This window comes from Brassica napus, chromosome C4 (assembly GCF_020379485.1).
Source record: "Brassica napus cultivar Da-Ae chromosome C4, Da-Ae, whole genome shotgun sequence".
NCBI classification, from domain to species: Eukaryota; Viridiplantae; Streptophyta; class Magnoliopsida; order Brassicales; family Brassicaceae; genus Brassica; species Brassica napus.
Genome location: NC_063447.1, coordinates 3,750,034 through 3,774,574, shown reverse-complemented (window position 1 = coordinate 3,774,574; position 24,541 = coordinate 3,750,034). Strand labels below are relative to the sequence as shown.

Sequence of the window (24,541 nt, the reverse complement as noted above, 5' to 3'; positions counted from 1 at the left end):
AATTTCCATTGATTTGGGAGTATTATGATATTTTACTAAATTAATTGATAAAAAATTATAACGATTCCCATACACCATGAAAGAAAGTTTAACAAACATTAATACAAATGTAGAATGTGGTTAGAAATTTTAAAACAACAATAAAATTTTTAGGCTTCAATATATAGAGTGTTTAACGTAAAACTCAATATTTTCGTAGGGGTTAACATATAGAATTTGAGAAAAATTAAAAAACAAAATAACAATATTGCTTTAATGCATAGTGTTTTGTCTTCTACTAATATATGGTGATGGTCAAAGAGGTTTGGAACCTTTGTTGTCTTCATTTCTCTAGAGAATAGCGATTTTATAATGGTTAGTCCCCTAATTTAGGGAGTATATGAAATTATACTAAATTAATTTATAAAATGATTAAACGATGCTCATGTACCATGAAAGAGAGTTTAGCATACATTAATACAAATGTAGAATGTGGTTTAAAATTTTTAAAAAACACTAAAGATTATAAGGTTCAGTATATAAAGCATTTACCAAAATTCATTATTTTTGTACGGGTTACACATAAATTTTGAGAAAATTTCAAAAAATATGACAATATTGTTTTAATGCATAGTTGCATCCTGCACTCACATATGATTATGTTAAAATAGGTATGGAGCCTTTGCTGTCTCCGCTTTTCAAGAAAATAGCCATTTTATAGTGTTTATTCCACTTATTTTTTGAAAGTGTTATGAAGTTTTACTAAATTAATTAATAAAAAATTATAACGATTCTCATATACCATGAAAGAGAGTTTAAAATACATTAATACAAATGTAGAATGTGGTTAGAAATTTTAAAACAACACTAAAATGTTTAGGCTTCAATATATAGAGTGTTTAACGTAAAACTCAATATTTTCATTAACACATAGATGTTGAAAAAAATTCAAAAAATATAACAATATTGCTTTAATTCATAGTTTCCTCATGTACTAATATATGGTGATGGTCAAATTGGTTTGGAACCGTTGTTGTCTTCATTTCTTTAGAAAATAACGATTTTATAATGGTTAGTCCATCAATTTAGGGAGTATATGAAATTTTACTAAATTAATTTATAAAAAAAACTAAATGATGCTCATGTACCATGAAAGAGAGTTTAGCATACATTAATACAAATGTAGAATGTGGTTAGAAATTTTAAAACAACACTAAAGATTATATGGTTCAGTATATAAAGCATTTACCAAAATTCATTATTTTTGTAAGGGTTAACACATAGATTTTGAAAAAATTTCAAAAAATATGAAAATATTGTTTTAATGAATAGTTGCATCCTGCACTAACATATGATGATGTTGAAAGAGGTTTGGAGCCTTTTTTGTCTCCGTTTTTCAAGAAAATAACGACTTTATAATGTTTGTTCCACCGATTTTGGGAGTATTATGAAGTTTTACTAAATTAATTGATAAAAAATTATAACGATTTTCATATACCATGAAATAGAGTTTAAAATACATTAATACAAATGTAGAATATAGTTAGAAATTTAAAAACAACACTAAAAAGTTTAGGTTTCAGTATATAGAGCGTTTAACGTAATACTCAATATTTTCGTAGGGGTTAACACATAGATTTTGAGAAAAATTCAAAAAATATAACAATATTGTTTTAATGCATAGTTGCCTCATGTACTAATATATGATGATGACCAAAGATGTTAGGAACTTTTGTTGTCCCCATTTCTCTAGAGAATAACGTTTTTATGTTACATAAACTTCGATTAGAAAGAATTTCAGTATTTCAGTATGTAACAAACCGTTGCAACTGGATTTGATATAGCGTAGAAGCTCGTTAAGAAGGGAATAAGTGGGTAAGGCAATGATGACCACTTGATTGCCTTTGTTATACTTGGCTTCTTTGATGTTGTTTGAGTATATAATACCTTTCATTACCATAATCTATGTGCTGCTTACATTCCACAAAATGAGCATCCAGCTGCAAAAACCATTAAAAGATTTCAGACAATAGTAACAAATAAACAGTCAAGATAAATAGTATTTGAGAGACTCTCGAGAACATCAAGTGGTTTCAGGTCAATCATTGGGCCCTTTTTTTATCCTTTTCTTGATGGACTTGTCTTGAAAGACCACCAGATAACGCCGAAGTACCACTTTCCGCTTCGTTTTGAAAATTTGGCCTTTAAACTCCCTATTACTCATATCAATTAAATGATTTACAAACTGCAGTATACCTAAACGCCTTTGTGACCATCATATATCTAATATACCGGCGAAGTGACCAAACTTTAAGGGAAGACACATTGGAGTCCACTGGCGAGGACGGTAGAATATGTATACGATGGCGGATGCTGCGGCTATTTGGCAGAGCACTGGAGCTGCAAATCCTTTTTTCTTATCCAAGGAACCGGTGTTGGACTTCGCTGGAACTTTGGTGGTGGACTTGCTGGGACTTTGCTGGTCTAGTTTTCAGGAATAGTATCCATGGAAGCAGTTTTGAATTTCGCCGGGGTTGTGGAGATTGAGTTCGCCGGAGCGGTGCAGCTTGGAAGCTATATTTTGTACCCTGTAAACAATGTATGTAGTGGGTTATTAGTGAGATGATTGGATTGTGTGAGAGGGGGGCATTTGCCCCCAACAACTTTTTAAAATTTCATGTTAATCATTGAATAAATTTAATATGCCCCCATTGTTTTTAGCAAATATACTCCTAATCCATTGACCAATTTTACTTATGCTCCCAACAAACAAATTATCTGCCTCCGCCCCTGATTGGGAAGTAGATGAGGCTTATGATTATGGGAGTATATATGCTCAGCTTGGTTGGAGGTGAAGCGTTTAGGTGTGACAGGGGAGATGGAGTTATGAGTAGCTTTAATTGGAGGAAGAAGTTACACAAACAATTGAATTCGACATTAAATTCTATAACTTTACCCATTCACGGTTTAGGTGGATATTTTTATTTCTCAGGTTCGCAATTAAGAAGGGACGAAGACGGAGCATGAAGAGGTAGTATCTTATTGGGCTGAAAATTATGTCACACATTTAATTAAAAGAAACATGCCTCCATAAGAAGCCATGATCGAACGTAATTTGTCGAACTTCAATTTACGATAGAATGGAGAACAGAAGACACGTGTCCAAAGGAGGAACCTTCTTTGCCGAGGTGGCTTCATGAGAAGTGAGACTTGTCAACTTTATTATAATAGATCGGCTGAAATATAGTTAGGTGTATAGGTAATTGTGTTTTTGTTTTGAAGATATACAAAATCATATGTTTTCTTAATCTATGTGCATAAACATAGAGCGACAATCTATACTATTATTTGAGAAGTGAATTTGCTGATTTATCATGTTCTCCATATTTTTAGGCAATCTGGCTTATTTTTAGTGTTTTTATAATTTTTAGATAAATCATTGATTTATTATTAGTTTTTAGCTGAATCACTAATTCATTAATTTAAAAAATATCTGTAATGAATTTTATATATAATTAAAAACGAATTTTGATTTAATAATATTAAATTCATATGTTATATTAAATATTTAGTTACTTTTCTTATTTGTCATATTTTATTAGGTTTTAAGTTTTTATATAGGTAACTGATTTATTATTATTTATTAACCGAGGAGTGGGGGGGGGGGGTTCAAAGGTGCAAGTTTTTGGATTTGTTCAGGATCGGTTAAATAGCAGAGTAAATGGATGGAATTTTAATTTTTTCACCAGAGGAGGTAAGGAGGTGATTATAAAATCTGTGGTTACAGCTCTGCCAAACAATGTGATGTCATGCTTTCGAATCCCGAAAACGGTAATGAAGAAGTTAGTGAGTGCTGTGGCACAATTCTGGTGGAGTCCAAGGGGTAATAAGAGAGGTATGCATTGGAAATCATGGGACAAACTCTGTAGTCCTAAGGATGATGGAGGTTTGGGATTTAAGGATCTTACAGACTTTAATACAGCTATGCTTGGGAAACAATTTTGGAGATTAATGGACAAACCTAACACGCTTTTTTCTCGTGTTTTCAAAGGGAGATATTTCAGGAATGCTTCACCCCTGGAACCCATTAGATCATACTCGTCATCTTATGGCTGGCGTAGTATTGTCTCTGCTAGATCTCTGGTTAGAAAAGGACTAATCAAAAGGGTGGGAACATGATCATCTATCTCAGTATGGAATGACCCTTGGCTTCCATCCACTCGCCCGAGACCAGCAAATAAAAATCAACACAATCTTTACCCGGAACTAACAGTGGATGCTCTTATCAATGGAACATCACGGTCATGGAATCTACAGGTTATTCGGACTCTGGTGGATCCGCAAGATGTGAAAATTATTGAAAGTATTCCTATAAGCAGATTTCACCTAGAAGACCGAAATGGATGGCATTTTACAAACAAAGTGAAATACACGGTTAAATCTGGATATGAAGTGGAACGAGTATATCCGGACATAGAAAGTATGCCACCCCAGTTTGGTCCTTCGATAACACCGTTGAAGGCGTTCTGTTGGAAAGTACGCTGCCCACCCAAGATGAAACATTTTTTGTGGCAAATTTTAACTGGGTGTATAGCGGTTAAGAAAAATTTGAGGTCAAGAGGAATGCAAGGAGGTACTGTATGTGACCGATGTGGAGCCCCCGAGGAGTCCACTAATCACGTTTTTTTTTAATGTCCACCGGCGGTTCAGGTCTAGGCACTTTCACGGATTCCAACGAATCCGGATATTTCCCCCACTCAATCTTTGTTTACCAATATGGATCATTTATTTTGGAGAGTGTCCCCCGAAATGGAGGATCATTACTTTGCTTGGATTCTCTGGTATATATGGAAAGGTAGAAACAATAAAGTTTTTAGCAATTTGGATATGGATCCCAGAGATACTCTCAAATTGGCAGAAACGGAATCGTTACTTTGGGCGGAAGCACAAAACTCTCAGACTCAGAGTACGGACCGCACCCAAGTTCCAGTACCTTTGGCAATACCGAGTATACCAGGTCGATGGTGTTTTACGGACGAATCTTGGAAAACAGAGGATAAATATTCAGGGCAAGGATGGTACAGTACCCTGGAAGGTTACGATGGACTAATGGGAGCAAAGAATACGAGAGCGAGTCAGTCGCCACTACACATAGAGATAGAGGCTCTCATATGGGCAATGGAATGCATGAGGAATCTTTGACAGTCTTGTGTTACTTTTGCAACGGATTGTGCTCATTTGGTGAAGATGGTTTCGGAACCAGAAGAGTGGCCAGCCTTTGCAAGCTATTTGGAAGACATAAAGTTCTTGAAGAGAAGTTTCAACAGCTCAGAGATCATTCATATACCACAGACACAGAACTCAAAGGCGGATAGTCTAGCACGCAGTGCAAGGAAACAACCGTCGTTTGTCGTTCATATGGATGCAGAGGTACCGGGATGGTTCGCAGAGTCTATATGAATCTGTTTTGTTGCTGAAAAAAAAAAACCGAGTAGTTATTAATTTGCACAAAATCCGTAATGAATTTATAATGAAACACGAATTTTATTTTAATAATATTAAATTTATATTTTATATTAAATAATTAATTATAAACTAATCTAATTAAATTGTGAAAATATATTTTAAAAATTAAGAGAATTCTTATATATATATATATATATATATATAATGTTGCTATCTGAAAACACTATTTTTATTATAAAGTTAAAAAATTAAGTTATAAAACAATTTATAAATATTAGTCAAACAACAATATTCATATAAAGATATTTTCTAACTATTTTTAATATATGAGTGTTTTAAAACCTTTTAACACAATAATATATATACTTTGATGAACGTTTTTTTGACATATATTAATAATTTGATGTTTGATTTAACTATTTGAAATCATAAATAATAGCTTAACTTGTGACTGAGTTTAATAAAAAAATTGTTTTAATTGCTTTTACTTAAAACTAGTTTAAGTTTAATCCGTGAAACACTATGGCTTCAGTTGGTGATCACTAGAAGAATGGAAAAAATGAACAAAATGAAAAATAAAATTTCATTCGAGGAATTGGAAAAATAAAATAAAATATGAATTTTGTTCAATTTGTTCCTTATCAAAATTGCATAGAGAAATTTTTCCTTCTAAATTCATTCCTCCGTAGGGAATTTAGAGGAAAAAAATGGAATCCACCTTTCAATAATTTGACTAAAATTTCAACATAACTGGTATAAATTTTGAGGAACAAAGAATTCACCATAAATTTTTTCATTCAACGTGGTCACCAATTAGAATTTTATTATACCAATTTTTGGATTAATAAGACATAAATTAATAAGTATTCGTAAGATGATTATGCCTGCATGTGCGGGTAAAATACCTAGTTAAAATGAAACGGAGAAAATATTATAAACACATACTTTGATTATAACTTTGATTACTGAAAAAAATGAAAAAAAAAATTAAAGGAGGGAGTATTATAACTTTGATTACTGAAAAATTGAAAGCACACAACAAGTACTACACCATACAAGAGTAAACACATACTTCTCAGGTCATGTGTATTAATACACAACCGATTTGAAGTAAGAACGTAAATAAAATGATACATTTATTACAACCAACAAAACATTTGTAAAAGCAAACACCGTCAAACCTAGGCAATCACCTTTTCTTTTACCTTCCGACAGAAGTCAGCCGTTCCGTGATTGTCAAGTTACCTGCAGACTCCGTTGTCATATCCGTACCAAGCACGCTTCCGTACGTCTCGTACCATTTTCCCATCTTCTCGGTTCTAACGATATCGAGCACATTATCAGGAAGCTCAGAGACTCCGTCCAAGATCTTAACCACCGTAGCCATGTCCGGTCTAACCTCTTCAGCCTGGTGAGAACACAACACTCCTAACTTCAGAACAAGCTCTAGCTGTCCCTTATCGTGATCTTGTATGATTCTTTCACTCGCCGCCTCCACGATGTCACCGTTCTCCCAACGGTTAATAGTCCAATCCGCAAGAACGACCTCTTCAGGCTCCGCTCGTGGCTCAAACAGTTTCCTACCGCAAGAAACTTCAAGCATGAACACACCAAAGGCGTAAACATCGGTTCCCGTGGTTGGTCTCCCTGTTCTCATCAGCTCTGGTGCCATATACCCGAACGTTCCAGCTACTCTAGACGTCTGAGCTTCTGATCCTTGATCATATAGCTTAGCTAATCCAAAATCTCCAAGACTCGCATTCATCTTGTCGTCTATCAAGACATTTGCTGGCTTGATGTCTCTATGAACCACAACTTGTAGCCACCCGTGGTGAAGATACGCGAGCGCAGAGGAAACGTCTTTGATGATCTTGAAACGCTGATCCCAAGTAAGCTGTTCTTGATCTGATTCTGCGTAGAGGTACCTGTCAAGGCTTCCATTGGGCATAAAGTCATAAACCAAGTAGAGTTCTTCTTTGTACCTGCAGTAACCAAGAAGCCTGACTAGGTTCGGGTGTCTAAGACGACCTATAGTAGCTATCTCGGCCATGAACTCTCTCATTCCTTGACTTGAACCGTGAGAAACACGTTTAACAGCAATCTTTGTCTCGGAGCCTTGAAGCGTGCCTTTAAAGACCTGACCAAAACCTCCTTTGCCTAGAAGATGTTTGAACCCATTTGTGTCTTTGGAAAATTCTTTGTAGGCAAACCTATGAGGTCCACATTCGATTTCCCATTCCTCTAAAACCTCCAATACCTTCTTATGTCTCTTATAGAAGAAAAAAGTTAAAGCTGACGCAGCAAGTGCAACGATGAGAGCCAAAGCCAAGCATGTCACCAGAACAATCCACTTTGCCTGAGACTTTGCTTTGGGATATGGAGGAAAAGTCGGTATAATGAAATCAAGACGTGGAACAAAGATTAAGGTATATACATGCCACGTTAGCATGTAATGTATTGCTCTAACAGATCCTGTGGAGGCTTTTTCCACTGTCTAAAGAAAGGCTTATAAACTCACCCTTTTGATCATAGTAACCAGCAGATGCAGATATGTTAGACCTCATGCCATTGATGTTGATACCAACATGGTTATCATCTATGTCACCAAACTCATCATTTTTATGTATATCGAGCTCAACAGCAATGATGTGGTTAGAGCTATCTCCGTTGTTTGTAGCGCTAAAGATACCGAGGTACTGATCGGCAGACGCACCGGGTGGGGGAGATCACAAAGGCCGTACCGTGAGAGCCTTTGTTCTTATGCTAAGGAACTATGGCAAAGAAGAAGGTGAAAGAGAAAGAAGTCAGTGTGCCGTTGGTGGAGTTCTTGAAAGGGAAGGGACTCTCCTCGAATGCTTGGCCATAAGCGTGCTTCTTGGTGTTGGTCAACGTAGTGAAACCATTCATGTACCCAGCGGATCCTTCCATGATCAGCTTGCCATAAGAGTTTTCAGTGAAACAGAACAAAGTAACCATGAAAAGGACATGTGACACGATTTTATGAGACATGATCATTGTTTTGGTTGATGGAATTAGAAAGTAAGAGCTTGGTTAATTTGTGTACTCGATCGTTTTACTTATAGGACAGCACTGCGGAGACTTAAAAAGGAAAGTTAGCTACGTGTTGCAGTGTCAGTTCTAGGGGTGTTCAATCCGAATATCGGTTCGGTTTAGGTTCGGTTTTTTTCGGTTTTCGGTATTTCGGTTAGTAAAATATAACTACCATTCTAAATCCATATTTAATTCGGTTCAGTTCGGTTTATATACCGTCTGTTTTCGGTTTATTCGGTTTTATACCAAAAAACATAATTATTTAGTTTGAGATCATATAAAATGAATTTTAGAGTCATATTGTCAAAACAGTCATTTATTAAAAATATATTACATGTTCAAATAAATGAACAAAAAAATAAAAATGCTTCTACCATCAAATAAAATAATCAAATCTATAATTAAAATCAGAGTCTGAAATTTTGAAAATAAAAATATGAAACAAAACAGAAACATGAAAGAAAAGTTTTTTCACTCTTCCATATTTAGTGTTCATTAAAGTCATGTTTTTTCGATTGAACACGAAACTCTGTTTGTTTATAGATAAGAAAAAAGTTATGAAAATTTTCCATTAATTATTTTATATCAAATTTATAATCTTCATATTAATTTAGTGAATACTAAAATAAAGCAAAAAGATAAAAAAAAACTTAAAAATAAGATGTATGAATTGCGATGTATTGTTATTTAATTATAGTTCAATTGTTTTACAAATTGTTCTTTATTACTATAACATTATGGTAATAGTTATTAACACAAATTAACTTATATAACAAATAGATATTCATGTATTGTTATAAAATAGATACATATTTACATGTTTCTACTTTTAGTCGGTTTTGTTCGGTTTATTCGGTTTAATCGGTTATATACCAAACCATATCCAAATCCTACGGTTTTTATAAAATTATATTCATTCGGTTTATATGGTATATACCAAAACCAAACCATATTGTCTATTTCGGTTCGATTCGGTACGGTTCGGTTTTACCATATTGAACAGCCCTAGTCAGTTCCTAAAAACCAATTTAATTAAAGCAGTTTGTATATTTGAAAAGCATATGAAATAGTCAAGACCTGCAAAGACTAAAAAGAGAGAGAGTTAGATAATGTTAAGTTAATAAGTCAAGCAGTTCATGGTGATCACATCCTCCATAGATCATGGAAAAAACAAAGAGCTAGAACAAAATTTTGTAGAAATATTCGACCCTACATACAGTTATGACATCTGTTAAGGAAAATGTATTGTTTTTTAGTTCATTTTGTGGTTTATATCATTCATAAGCGGAGAAGTCAACTGATGACTTGAGATACACGAAAGACATGACCTAGTCACAAGGCCTGCAGATATTAATAAACAAAGAGCTACATAATTTGCAGAAACAAGTCATTAACAACATGGTATCCAAATCATAAACTTACGAAGGAAAGATCACAGAATCAATAAGCTTTTTACAGTGAACTTTATACTCCAACAAAATAAGTTAAAACACAAAGAAACTGATAGAGTAAATTAAAGAAGACAATCTAATGATATTTAAAAACAAAACCTACAACATAGTCTACTGCTCTTGCAAGAGCTTATTACATAGGTAATCCCATCATTTCCCTTAATTATCTCATAATCTAGTATTTTCAATCATTCATATAACTTATTTTTTCATATTGTTTGCTTGTGATTGTTTACTATCAATACCACCAACTAGAGAAGCAACTTTGTCCGCTCCAAGGAAGCTATCGGTTCCGTAACGTTCAAGTTACTTGCAGACTCCATCGTGGAATCAAGCACTTCGCTGAAATTCTCGTACCATTTCTCCTTCTTCTCGGTTCTAACAATATCAAGAACATTATCAGGAAGCTCAGAGACTCCTTCCAATATCTTAACCACCGTAGACATATCCGGCCTAACCTCTTCAGCCTGGTGTGAACACAACACTCCTAGCTTCAGAAGAAGCTCTAGCTCTCCCTTATCATGATCTTGTCTGATTCTTTCACAAGCCGCCTCTTCGATGTCACCTCTTTCCCAGCGGTTAACCACCCAGTCAGGAAGAACAGCCTGTTCTGACTCAGCTCGTGGCTCAAACATTCTTCTACCGCAAGAAACTTCAAGCATAAACACACCAAAGGCGTAAACATCTGTTCCCGTGGTTGGTCTCCCTGTTCTCACCAGCTCTGGTGCCATGTACCCGAATGTTCCAGCCACTCTAGAGGTTTGAACTTCATGTCCACGTTCATGTAGCTTTGCCAATCCGAAATCTCCAAGACTTGCATTCATCTTATCGTCAAGTAAGACATTCGCAGGCTTGATGTCTCTATGAATCACAACTTGTAACCAATCATGATGGAGGTAGGAGAGCGCAGAAGCAACGTCTTTAATAATCTTGAAACGTTGACTCCAAGAGAGCTGTTCTTGATCTGATCCGTACAGGTACTTGTCAAGGCTTCCATTGGGCATACAGTCATAAACTAAGTAGAGTTCTTCTTTGTACCTGCAGTAACCAAGAAGCCTAACTAGATTCGGGTGTCTAAGACGACCTATGGTTGTTACCTCAGCCAAGAACTCTCTCATCCCTTGACTCGAACCACGAGAAACCCGTTTAACTGCAATCTTTGTCTCAGAACCTGGAAGTGTGCCTTTAAAGACCTTACCAAACCCTCCTTCACCTAGAATTTGCTTGAAACCATTTGTTGCTTTAAAGAGTTCACTGTAAGCAAACCTATGAGGTCCACATTCTATTTCCCATTCCTCAAGAACCTCCAAGACCTTCTTATGCTTCTTATACAAGAAAAGAAGTAAAGCTGATGCAGCAAAGGCAACAAAGAGAGCCAAAGTCAATGAGGTTGCCAAAACAATCCGTTTCACCTGAGACTCTATCATTGGATATGGAGGAAAGATCGGTATAGCGAAATCCAGCTGTGGAACAATGATTAAAGTATATTGATACCACATCAGCATGTAATGTATTGCTCCAATATATCCAGTGGAGGCTGTGAAGCCAACGTACATATCCTCCTTAAGATAAGGTGACAGGTCTTGGTTCAGTGAAAGAAGAGGCCGTTTGGGATGATAAGTCTCATCTGGTGGTGATAATGTAACATTGAGTCGTCTCTCTTCATGACTATACAGAATAGTGATTCGAAGTAGCTTGCCACTGATCAAAGAAAGGGTTTTAAACTCACCCTTTTGATCATAGTAACCTGCAGGAGCAGATATGATGGACTTCATGCCGTTTATGTTGACACCAACATGGTTATCATCAATGTCACCAAACTCATCATCTTTATGTACATCAAGCTCAACAGCAATGATCTGGTTAGAGCTTTCTCCGTTGTTTGTAGCGTTGAAGATACCAAGGTACTGATCAGGGGATGCACCGGGGATGCCTCTAGTTGGAGAGATCACAAAGGCCATACCGTGAGAGCCTTTGTTCTTATGCTCAGGGACGATGGCAAAGAAGAAGGTGAAAGAGAATGAAGTCAGTGAACCGTTTGCAGAAGTCTTGAAAGGGAATGGTTTGTCGTTGAAGGCTTGACCATAAGAGTTCTTCTTGGTGTTGGTTAGAGTCGTGAAACCATTCATGTGACCAGCTGATTCTTCCATAATCAGCTTTCCATGAGAGGTGTCCGTACAACAAAACAGAACAAAGATAAAAATAAACTGAGAGAGGATTTTGTGAGACATGGTCATTGTTTGATCTTAGTTAGCCTGTTGTGTAGGGGATGGTTTATATCAAAGAGAGAGTCAGCAGAAACCTTGACTGAAACCATTTAATTAACCAGTAATTATCTTTGAGAAGCAAGATGAAAAGTCAACTAATGACTTTAGGCATAGAAAGCACATAAACTACTCTTGAGAACTTCAGATACGTTAGAGCAGAGAGCAACAGGTCCACTGTAAAAGTCAAATCAATTTAACTAACCAATCAGTGGTGTCCACAACCTGCATAAATCATGTGACAAACAAAGAGCTAGTCAAACCAAATCCTTTGTCATTGTTTTTCATTTTATTATGTTACATTCATAATCCACACTACAACATCACTCAAAATCAACACAACCCACAAAATGAAGCCAAAGTAACATACAAAAAAAAAAGTTTCAATCAAAATGAAATCACACATATCTGTTAAACCGCTTCCTACCATCTGCCATCGAGACAGTAGAAGAACCAATACTCAAATTCCCTACTGATTTAAGTGTCTTGTGCTTCTCAAGAACCACACCTCCAGGTGAACTAGGACCACCACCACCTCTCTGGCCACTGCTGTTGCTCATGACCAATGATCCTTTGTTCCATCTAAACGTATCCATACCTTGCTGTGTCGGTGGATAAGACATTCTCCTCCTCTCGCTACTAACCGACGACGGTGTACCCATCACTCTCTCCTTCGGATTGCTGCTTGGTCTAACCTTGGCCCTGGCGGAGACCGTTGGAGCCATGTAGCTAGGGAAAGGAGGGCAGCTTGTGAGGCTGTCATTGTCTGTGAAAGGAGAATCTTGCCCTCTCCCTCTAGAGTATCTTGATGTGCCTGTGCGGATGGGTCTTGATGGGGTGAGAAGTGTAGACCTAGACGATTTTGGTGTGGAAGTGTCGAAGTTGCTGTCATGCCTGAAATGGTGAGAGAGAGGGCTTGGGCTCAGTCTTGTTGGTGTTAGCCTGTAGTCTCTGTAGCTCGGTGCAGGACTAGCTAGAGGAAGCTGCCAGTCCATCCAGTTCCACCATAGAGGGAGCCCACCTGTAGAAGCTGCAGACTTGGGACTGTTCTTCCACAACTGTACAAAAACAAGATTAGATGCCATCACAAATGAGGAAAGAAGACTCAGGGCCGGCTCACTAGGGGGACAAGCGGTGCAATCACCCGGAGGCCTAAGCCCGCATCCATATTTTTATATATAAAAAATTATAAAATATAATAAATAAAGGGGCCCAAAATTATTTGATATGTATATAGTTTTATTTTCGTTACAAAATATTACTGATTAAATTTTAAAATATTTTAAATATTATTTTAAATCTTTATTTGAATATAAATATATAAGTTAAGCCTGCCCTGAAGACTGAGAGTGTTGTTGTTACCTTGTGGGAATAAGCATAGGCCATAGATCGTTCCCTCTTGATGACTGCATCGGTCTTCCTCTGAGATCTTGCATCCCTTTCTTCTTTTGTCAGCACACTGTCGTCCCAGTTACCATTACCAGCGTCTGATGCAGCAGCCCATTTAGCTTCGTCTCTCTCAGCCTGCGCTTTGTTTTCCAACGTTTTGATGCGGCGTGACTGAATCTGGGACTGAACACGGACCAGTTGCTGCATGTACTTCATTGCGTTTATTGTCTGGCGTTTCACGCTGTGTCCTCTCACCACGCCTTGAAGCCTGACTAGTCCTTTGAGAGCTCTGAAACTCCTCCTTGCCTATAGCATCCAAATAAACAACAACATTTTCTTAGGGTATGGAGGCTAGTGTCATGGGACAAATCTTGAAACGTAAATAAAGAATGTGGATACGTACCATGTAGGCTCTGAAAGCTGCTTGGATCTTTGTTGCAGAAGCATGTTGGACCAAGAGAGTTGGTTCTGGTCTAGGGACAATCTCCCTTCGCTGCACAGGCCTAGGTGAAACGGGTCTGGGAGAAGGAGGCCTAGGCGTTATGGGCCTTGGTGCATCCAGTGTAGGTGGTTCTGCTCCTGGAGAAGGAGGTCTAGGAGTATTCAACCGTGGTGAGTCTGCTCTTGGAGAAGGAGGCTTTGGTGAAGATGGTCTTGGATTATTCAATCTCAGTGAGTCTGCTCTTGGAGAAGGCAGCTTTTGAGGGACTGCTTGTTGGGAGACAACTCTTGGTGAAGTTGGTCTTGGAGAAGGAACAATGGGAGGGTTAATTCTCTGAGAAGGAACTCGAGTAGAAGCAGGCTTCAGAGGAGGAGGAGGAGCACTGGCAGAGGCTGATGAGGACGCTGATAGATCAGGAGGCCTTGGAGGATCCAATCTTGGAAGGTCTGCTCTAGGAGGAGGATGAGGCTTTGGAGAAGGAAGCTGAGGAGAAGCAGGCCTGAGAGGAGGAGGAGGAGAGTATGAGGGTGGATTTGATCGGTCAGGATCAGGAGGAGGAGTAGAAGGCCTGAAGAAAAGATTGTGGTCTCTCTCAGCCTCGCCAAAGATCTTCTCAATGCTACTAGGCTCTCCACGCCTTAGCTTCCCAAAACCTTTCTTCCTCTTCTCTTTTACATTCTTTCTCTCTCCTTCCTGTTTACCAAAGTAAATCTTATCTCATCATCAAAAACTCTTTAAATATAACATTCTTGCTATCTAAATAAAATCCAGTAAACAGTAACCAGCTTATTACATTGCCTAGCTTCTCTTTGGAATGTGGAGTAAAAACCCTTTTGATTGCAGAAAACCAACTTCCTTTCTTCCCCATTTGTCTCAAACATTACTTTCCTTACCTGTCACAATAATAACATATAACTCAACCTTTGTTTGTAGCCACACGCACCTTAAAAGGATCAACCTTTATGTTACTTCTAAGATCTATGCATGGAGAATCTTTAAGACCACTACAATTGCCAACTGATTCATCAAAAGCGTTTCTTTCTCACAAAGATTGTTGGCTAAGATTTTGTAAGCATACTTGCTTTTGTGTCTCACCTGGGATGAACTACAGCTTCAGAGGCAAAACTCATTTACCTGCATGAATCAAATGAAACAGCTGTTAAAGGAGACAAAGGAAAAAAAAAAGAAGATCCAAGAACTCAAGTCAGATACAGAGAGAGACAGAGAGAGGTTTTAAGTTGATGAGCTTCCAATGAAAAGGAAGTTTTAACTTTTATGACAAATCTTAGCTCAACTATATCTTCAAATTAGGTGAACAGACTAAATCATCACAATAATTTTGCTTGTTGGATAGACAGAGACAGAGACAACAGCTTTCAAGTGTTAAAGCTCTTAAAATTTTAATATTACAAAATTGAAAATTTTGCTTACAGAAACAAACAAAAACTAACTCACAAGTGAGCTCTCTCTCACCTCGAAAATCATGTGTTTCTCATCCCGACAAGAGGAGAGAGATCAAGGAGAAACAGAGTAAAGACATCAACAACAACAGAAAAAAGACAGATCTTTTGAAACAACCAAGAAAACCATAAAGCTGAAAATAAATATTAAATTAAAGAGGCCAAGAAAACAAGAATTAATTACCTCTGATTCTAGAGATTTATGAGTAAGCTTTCTCTTCTTCCAGATGTTTGAGGGAGAGAGAGAGAGAGAAGCAGCCAGAGAAGAAAAAAAAAACGCTCCTTTGTTAATTTTTTCTTCTTTTCCTCGGAGTCTATCCTCTGTTTCCACTCAACTAACAACATAGAAAAAAATATACTTTCTTTTCATAATGGGTGGTTTGGTGTGTTTGAGAAAAGTATTAGTCTTCTAATCCTTTTTGTGGGCAAAACTACTTTGAAATTGTTGAAAAGTCTGCAACTTTGGATCTGGGTCTGTCTAGTTGGTATGGGATGAAAATTTTTGAAACTTTTTCTTTTCTCCTATTTTCTCTTACTACCTTTTGTGTTTTTCTTTAGTTATCAGCTCAAAATCATCATCATGAAGAGAGAGAAAGAGTTGGTCACCTTGTCACTCAACCTTGGCCTACTTTTGTTTTCTTTACCTCATTGTAGTATACCAAACGGTAACATTAAAACTTGTGGACTGTGTTACACTAGTAGATTCTATCGGATTATTTGATATGCAACAAACAAAAGAGAAAAAAGGTTGACAGTGTTTTATATGTTAATAATATTTTACTTAAAATGAAAACTAGGGGTAGAAAAAACAAGAATATTCAGTGGTAAATTCAATTTTCAATGGTGTTTTTCTGTGTGTTTGGTCTTTAACCAAGTCTGTAGCTGGTGGAATGTGTATGTAACTATGTATTAGTGTTTATTAAGTAAAAATAGTACATGATGGAATGGCACAAATGGCACAAACTATTTATAAATATCAGATACCAGAACTATTTAGTTGTTGTGAGTAAATTTACCAATTTGAATAATCATGTTGAGCGTTCCAAAAAAAGAATAATCATGTTGTAAAATATAAAACTAAATTATTTTTTAAAATAAAATTTGAACCTGAATAAAAAATATTTAAAAAGTGGAGATTTCTTAAAATTACAGTTTCTGTTGATTCAATACCATCAGTTTGATTAATTAAACTGTTATAATTTTATTATTTGTTAACAAAAAATAAAATTTTGTCGGTATGAATTGTCTGATTTTTTTTTATAAAAGCATCATAATTGTATCATAAACCAGTTATATAAATACCTAACTAGACCATGATCCGCGCGCCAGCGCAGATATGAATTTTCAGTTTTTAATTATTTATTTTATTAAATGATGTATTTGTAATATTCGTTCATATTATATTCATTAAGTAAATATTTTTTTTTGCATCTTAAACTATCTATTTTTTTACGAATGTGTGATATCATATAAAAATATAAAAAAATGAGTATAGAGTTAATTAGATAATTTTAAAAACAGAAATTTTTCTTTCGTGTGCGATATCATATAAATAATGATCCGTCCAGTTAACAAAAATCATGATTATTTTATGTGTAATTTTTTTTATTTTGACCATTTCCTTAAAACTATATTAAATTTTACATATTTTAATTAGAATATTTTTAATATCTTTACCTTTTTATTTGAAATGCAACTCAGTATTTTTTTAACAATTATAACAAAATATTTAAAAAATATTTTTAGAATTTGTTTGAAAAATATGAAAATTACATTTTAAATTAAAATTATCCTAAAATATGATAAGTTTTGATGTAAACGAAAACTCAAATTATGTCAAAAATAATGATATTCAATGATAATAACAATTTTAATTGATTATTTTTTAAAAAATACATTTACAAAAATATTGATTGAAAGAAAATTCATTTATTTTTCAAATATAAAATGAAAATATTATAATTAAATAATAAAAAATATAAATAAAAACCATAAATTTAACAAATGACAACTGAGTTATATTATGCTAAAAATTTTCTAACAATTTATCAAATGACAAATGAGTTATGAGCAAATAATACCATATAATTTTTAAAAACATAGCCATTCTTAAATATTTTTTGAATAAATAATTATTTTAAATTTAATCAACTGAAAATAATATCTGTACAATTGTGTGAGTCAAATTCTAGTTTTATTGATGCATGTTATATATTAGTGATGCATGTTTTAGGTAACATTTTAATGATGCACGTTTTTAAAAATCTCCATTATTAAAATTATGCACGTAAGGATAACTCATGAGTTTTTTTGGTTGATTAAATGACATTATGTCCAAATTTATTTAAGGATTTTTCATTAAGGTAACTGAAAAAGACAAACAATAAAATAAGAAGTTTAAATTCATTTAAGCATATTTCATTAATGTAACTGAAAAGACAAGTAATAAATTAGACAGTTTTATTCGTTTTAGGATATTTCATAAATGCAACTGAAAAAGACAAGGAAAAAAAAATGAAGTTTAATTAATGAAGTAAGAACATTTTCAAATGGGTACTTCTCTTTTAATAATATATATATTATATAGACAAAAATTGCATATCATAATTCTATGCCATAATTATTATAAAAGTTCTTAAGTATACGTATATATGTTTTTGTCCCCGCCGAAAAAGCATATAGCTTTAAAAATATTAGAAAACAAAGCATTAGGTTTAGTGGGGAGATTCTGATTTGTTTATCTGGTGCATATACAAATCATAGCTTTTTTGACATTTACAACTATCGACACAAAAATATGAATTTTTGTTTGGTATCGAAATAAGAACAGAATCTCAAGAAATTCTCATAGACGAGGTTGATTCTTTTTTTTTTTTTTGGTCTCATAATGATCACACGCACTTCCATCTCGTACGTGATCCTCACTTTCTTGCCTTCCTTCATTAGTGCATTATTTACCGAATGCTAGATTACATGGCATCGACGAACCCGTAACCACTGAACCTCTGGCTAGGGTGGAGTTCTTAACGAAATATAAGAACACTTTTTTTAATTTTTAACTAAAAAAACTAAGAATCGGTTTTTAAATAAGAGTTTTAATGGATCACACCTTGCAATAAATCTTTCAAATTATACAATAAGCCCATTTGCATCGGTAAGACCTTGCTAGCTACTGTTTAGCAATTTGTTGGGCTTAGAAGGCCCATTAGTCTTATAAATAAATATAATTCGTCTTTTTTATTTTCAGCGACCGCCGAATAAATTTTCTCCGCCCGGCGGGTTTCGGAGAGCAGATCATCAGATTCCATACCTTCTCTGGTCAGTTTCTTATTTAAATGTTGATGATGCTTACATCTCGTAGGTTTTTCAGCTAATGGAACGTGGTAGCTCAATCTGATTTGCAAATTGAATTATACTATCTCCTGCGGTTAGTGCTGTGTAGATTTGTTCACAATCTTTGATGATCTAGGGTTTGTAATTATCCGGAAACTTTATCGATTTATTTAGCGTCGAATCGATCATAATCTTAATAGTTTCGAAGTTTCGAGCAAATTGTTTGAAAGTCAATTTCGATTATGTTTTTGTTTTGGTTTCTCAGCGATTCGAGAGAGAAGAAGTCTTTACAGTGCTTGAGGATCTGCAAAGAGTACTCATCTGAGGTTTTTAGCAATGGTAATATTCGATCAGTCACAGTGTGTGTGTTGTGGTCTTAGCTATTGCTGTTAAGACTATTGTGAGATCTGTTTATTTCTTCTCTGGTGTTTGCTGGGATTTGATTCAGCACTTGACGACGCTTAATTGATCAATTGAAGAATCTTGTTTTTTTTTTTTTTTTTTAGGTTTTGCTACAGTTAGATCCGTTCCTCAATGAACTGACGAGCATGTTCGAGAAAAGCAAAGAGAAAGGTTCTGTGTGGGTTACTTTGAAACGATGTACGTTTGCCTGTCTACTTGACCTTTCTTAACTCCACCTTTGTTATAGTTTAGAAGATTAATCTTATATGATGTAATATTTATTACTTGTTGTTGTGTCAGCGTCTTTGAAGTCTAAGCTGCAGAAGAGGAAACTGAGCTCTGCTGGAGAGTCCATTGAGTACAGATGCCTTATTCGAGCTACTGATGCTAAGAAAACCATTTCTACTTCGGTATGTGTTCTACTCTTTCATCTCAAGATGACAACATTCTCGTAACATATTTGTTTCCCGAATGTTTAACTAGCCATGAGTAAACCATCAGCCTTCCTAAGTTGTTAGAAATTGGTCTGTGATCTTTAAGTTTTCATTGAACTGTTGAAGCTGACTAGTTGCAAACTTGCAATGCTTTGTTTGTTTCAAGGTTGGGGCTAAGGATCACCAGAGATTTCAAGCATCATATGCCACCATTCTTAAGGCTCACATGACTGCTTTGAAGAAGAGGGAGAGGAAAGACCGCAAGAAATCCACAGAGGCAGAGAAGAAACAAGGCACCTCGACCACCACTAAACCCAAGAAACTTTGATTGTGTTCTCACTGGATTTGCAGTTTGTTGCCTAGAAATTGAATTTTGAAAAGATTTCAGAGATTTTGATTTGTCATTATACAGATTTTGGCCTGCGCTTTTTAAATTAACCCATCTAAACCAATAATAAACGTCTGATAAACTAAGCACCAACATTGACTAAACATCAAGAACTCGATTTCAAAGCTGAAACTGAACCTAGAATACGAAGATCAACTGTGATTACGAAACATCTCTTCAAGCTCTCTAACTCTTCATATAAGAAGGATTTAATCGAACTGCTCATCAGTCTTTGAGTCGACCATAAGTAAGCCTTGAGGACTTGGCTGTCATACCAGATGGGCGTGTTGATAATGGCCTTCCCTAGCCAGTACTCATCGCACACTCTTTGCTTAGACATCATCTCCACGAGTTCATTCCAACCATCTAAAGCTCGGGTCAACCGAACAGTCTTAGGTTTTCCCATAAGAAACCTAAAGTAATCTCTTGCAAGCTTGATCAACTCCTCTCCATTAATAATGTACGTGTACTGCAAAGAAAAGAGAAACATTCCATCAAAGCAAGATATAAGATACTCCAAGTTTCAATGTTTGTGTCTAATTACCAAAAAGATGAAGCCTAAGGTTTCTGCTCCCGCAACATATCTTCTACAGATTTCTTCCCCATAGCTTTCTCTATTGCTTTCCATGGTGATATCTGATAATTGACACAACTAACTAAACTGAGAAAACATTTCAGACACAGCAGCAAGAAAGGTTTCTGCCCCTTAAGTTGTAGGAAACATACACAAAAAAAAAAAAAAAACACTCTTCAGTTATAAAGGAAAAAGCATCTGACCTCGTCACTACCATTGGACTTATCCTTCCCACCAAACAAGCACACAGCAGAACTTTTCCTCCTTTTCCCAGCAGCTTCACGAAGAGGCGAGAACTGAGTAGACACTGAACAAGTTGCTCTTAGAGTAAACGAACGACGGAGAAGGTCGCGGAGGTATGAGAGGGAACGAGGAAGCGTTTATCCATCTTGAAGGAGGAGCATAACGGTGTCGTTTCAATTGATGGTTCTAATCTTTTCTAAACCATGTTCTAATCTTTCTAAACCATGGGTTGCTAGACTGAACCGGTTAAATTGATAAGTTGTAGTTGTAACTAGGCCTGGAACTTTTATCCGAGATCCGGATTCGATCCGTGATCCGATCCGAATCCGATCCGAAAATCCGGATATCCGGAGAGGCCGAATCCGGATCCGGATAGTAAAATGTTGGATCCGTCTGATGTGCCCCAGTCCATGGACCAGACTGATCAGAACGCTCCAGACGTCCCAGTTGAGGTTCATCCTTCCGATTAGATCAGACAGACCAATCGGGCAGTGTACCGTCTCGATCCACTTACATCCGGAATGAAGCTTCGACCAAGTCCACGTCCTGAAGACCAAACGGACCGAACCAGTATGCGACCTTCCCAGCCATCTCGACAATCCAAAGCCAACAGCCGAGCCAGACTTGACGTGGATCATGCCAGACTTGACCTTGATCATGCCAGACTTGAGAAAGATCATGCCAGACTTGAGAAAGATCATGTCAGACTTGACTTGGATCATGAGGTTTCACAAAATGATCGAGACTTCTCTCTTTTGGCTCGACTGGCTCGTACCGCATGTACCAACGACTGTGGTGATGATCTCTCTACCTTGTTCGATCCGATCATGGACTTTTCCTTTGGAAATTTCTCTAAGGCAAGGATCCTTAAGCTATCAGAAGACTTGGGCTTTGTTGGAACACAACTTGTCCGATCATAACGTCCCGCGGCCCTTGCTGATCATCCCGCCTATGTGCTGATCCTTACTGCTTTGGACTTAGCCGGTTCGAATGCATCTGGACAGAAGCCGAACGGTCACTTTGACTAGCTTATCTCTTTATTTCCGTGTATTGACTAGATCTAGATCTAGATCTAGTTTTCTATTTAATTCCTAGATCTACAAAACTCTATAAGTATGAAACTCTTTCATTTTAATAAATCAGAAATCGATTTTGTCAAAAGCTTTTGAGTTAAACTCTTTGTTCTTCGTTTAAGAACTTGTCTTGTTTCTTGGTGAGTCATATCCAAGTAAACACTTCCTCAAATCGTTGGCCTTGTGAGTCATATCAAGCAACGACGAGAGATCCTTCATTTGGTGGTCTTGTGAGTCATATCAAGCACCATTTGGAGTCGGGAATATCGAAGGCCTTTCCGCAACCTTCGTGCGACCCTTCAATCCATTCAGTTCTCCATCCGGAGTTCATATCCAAATCTGATCCATTCGAGTGAGCCGATCTTAGGGTCCTTCAAGTGGTATCAGAGCCACTCGTTTGGTATCTTCTACATCATTCATCTTTCTCATCTTCCATTTCTAAATCATAAACACTTCTTCTTCTATCTATCTTGAATCCGGACCCCTCATTACCATCCTCAATCTATCAAAAAAAAAAAAAAAAAGATCTATCAAAAAAAAAAAAAAATTCGAAAAGTTTTCATTTGGGGATTGGTGGTGGAAGAGAAAGCCTGCTGGCTGAAGAGAAAGTCTGCTGGCTGAGGAGAAATCCAGCCTTTGAGGCGGTTAAAACGGATTCCCAAAACCAAAAATCTCTTATCTTTCTCTCTTTTAAAATTCTCTTGTGTTTGCTTAGACTTTGTCCATTGAAGTTTCTTTGATTTGTTCTTCTTAGAACTTTGAGTGAAAACTTGTTGTGTGACCATCAAAATTCTGAGAGAAACACGTGTGTGGGTGAGGATCAAAAACTTGAGAGAGTGAGGATTTTTATCTAACGTTTTGTGTTTAAGAAATTTCAGGAACCATGAGTAGTGATGATGAACGGAATCGTCCCGGAAACTCAGTTGCTGGATTGTCTAACCTTCAAATGCGTGCCTTGAATGATTCTATGTCTAACATGTTGAACGCAAGTTTAGATCAGATCCACCAGAGGCTTGATGAGATTCAGGCCAGCCAAGCTCCTTCTAGAGCCGGATCAAGAAGAGACCGTCCGCGTAGGAACACTCGGTCCGACGATGAGATCCGAGGGGAGGATGATCAAGAGGACGAGGCCAGATCAGCATACCGTCCAAGAAGAGGTCCTAGAACCCGAGATCCAGGTGATGTCAATCCTTTTGCTAGAAACGAACGTACTAATGATAGCTTAAGTGGACTGAAACTAAAAATTCCACCTTTTGAGGGTAAAAATGATCCTGATGTTTTTCTTGAATGGGAAAGAAAAATTGAACATGTCTTTGATTGTCAAAACTTTTTTGAACTTAAGAAAGTTAGACTAGCTGTTATTGAATTCTCTGGCTATGCTATTAATTGGTATGATCAAGTTGTGACCCACAGGAGGAGAACAGGTTAGAGACCGATTGAGACATGGGATGAGTTTTCCATGCTGATGAGGAGACGATTTGTTCCTGCTCATTATCACCGAGACCTCCACCAGAAACTCAGACGCTTGCTTCAAGGCACTAAGTCCGTGGAAGACTACCACCAGGAGATGGAAACTTTGATGATCAAGGCTGGTGTAGACGAGCCCATGGACGCCACTATGGCTAGGTTCCTCTCTGGCCTTAACCGAGACATCTAAGACCGCATGGAGCTTCAAGAGTATGGTAGTGTGGAACAGATGCTACACAAGGCCATCTTGATTGAGCAACAAGTTAAGAGGAAGAGTTTCTCAAAGTCGGCCATTACCTCTAAACCGACCTACTCTCCCAAACCGGCTTTTGCTCCTAAGCCAAGCTACCAAGACAACGGTAAGTCTTCTTCCACAACACATAATGCTTTTAAAACTGATGCCCTTGCTCGTGATGACAAAGGAAAGGCAGTAGATGCTTCTGGCCGAGCAAGAGACATTAGGTGCTTCAAATGTCAAGGTCTAGGACACTTTGCCAAAAAACTGTCCCAACCAACGAGTGATGATTCTCATGGAGAATGGAGAAGTTGAATCTGAGGATGAGTAGGAGAACAAAGAAGATCTTGGTCCGATCTTTGATGAAGAGGACGAGTCCTTTGGATATCCGCATCACGGGCCACTACTCGTTGCTAGGAAAGGCATGGTCGAGTCTATTTTCGATGAAACGGACGGCCGCCTGGTCGATGGTTCTGTCCCAGCCTTTGATGATGAGTCCGACCCGATCTATGATGACGAGCCTTGCTTCGACTATCCAGCTCATGGTCCTCTACTTGTCACAAGAAGAACTCTGAGTGTCCAACCCAAAAACAATGAAAAGGAACAAATGCAGAATCTCTTTCATTCTCGATGTTTAGTTTCTGAAAAGGTTTGCTCTTTAATTATTGATGGAGGGAGTTGTACTAATGTTGCTAGTGACACTCTTGTCAGGAAACTAGGACTTGCTACTCAGCCTCTCTCTCGTCCTTTCAGGTTGGAATGGCTAAACGAGGCTGGAGAACAGTATGTGAAAGAGCAAGTCACTGTCCCTATTACCATTGGCCGATATGAGGACGAGGTCGTTTGCAATGTTCTTCCTATGGACGCATGCCATATTCTCTTGGGCCGGC

At 36.8% G+C, this 24,541-nt stretch overlaps 3 protein-coding genes and 2 pseudogenes across 9 annotated transcripts; 1 reads left to right on the top strand and 4 right to left on the bottom strand.

The window, feature by feature from the left end:
• Window positions 1-5,862: 5,862 nt before the first annotated feature.
• On the bottom strand, window positions 5,863-8,702 carry LOC106395847 (annotated as a pseudogene).
• Window positions 8,703-9,548: 846 nt separating this feature from the next.
• Window positions 9,549-12,260, bottom strand: LOC106392502 (probable L-type lectin-domain containing receptor kinase V.3). The gene has a single exon (XM_013833313.3). The coding sequence runs from the start codon at window positions 12,182-12,184 to the stop codon at window positions 10,199-10,201; it is 1,986 nt and encodes a 661-aa protein (XP_013688767.3). The 5' UTR covers window positions 12,185-12,260; the 3' UTR covers window positions 9,549-10,198.
• A 205-nt stretch (window positions 12,261-12,465) lies between these two features.
• On the bottom strand, window positions 12,466-16,298 carry LOC106396227 (protein IQ-DOMAIN 14). Of its 6 annotated transcripts, none has more exons than XM_013836566.3 (6): window positions 15,687-16,298; window positions 15,089-15,176; window positions 14,836-14,935; window positions 14,004-14,735; window positions 13,574-13,906; window positions 12,466-13,269 (listed from the first exon to the last, which is right to left on the bottom strand). In XM_013836566.3, the coding sequence occupies exons 3-6, from the start codon at window positions 14,908-14,910 to the stop codon at window positions 12,610-12,612; spliced, it is 1,800 nt and encodes a 599-aa protein (XP_013692020.1). In that variant the 5' UTR covers window positions 14,911-14,935; window positions 15,089-15,176; window positions 15,687-16,298; the 3' UTR covers window positions 12,466-12,609. The 6 variants fall into 6 exon arrangements, with proteins under 6 accessions (XP_013692020.1, XP_013692021.1, XP_013692023.1 ...); XM_013836567.3 differs by having other exon boundaries at window positions 15,121-15,176; XM_013836569.3 differs by having other exon boundaries at window positions 15,138-15,176.
• A 2,399-nt stretch (window positions 16,299-18,697) lies between these two features.
• LOC106390651 (signal recognition particle 14 kDa protein) lies at window positions 18,698-20,078 on the top strand. Of its 2 annotated transcripts, none has more exons than XM_013831161.3 (5): window positions 18,698-18,820; window positions 19,101-19,174; window positions 19,342-19,435; window positions 19,538-19,647; window positions 19,838-20,078. In XM_013831161.3, the coding sequence occupies exons 2-5, from the start codon at window positions 19,172-19,174 to the stop codon at window positions 19,997-19,999; spliced, it is 369 nt and encodes a 122-aa protein (XP_013686615.1). In that variant the 5' UTR covers window positions 18,698-18,820; window positions 19,101-19,171; the 3' UTR covers window positions 20,000-20,078. The 2 variants fall into 2 exon arrangements, with proteins under 2 accessions (XP_013686615.1, XP_022556249.1); XM_022700528.2 differs by having other exon boundaries at window positions 18,760-18,929.
• A 37-nt stretch (window positions 20,079-20,115) lies between these two features.
• LOC106392503 lies at window positions 20,116-21,467 on the bottom strand (annotated as a pseudogene).
• Between the last annotated feature and the right edge of the window lie 3,074 nt (window positions 21,468-24,541).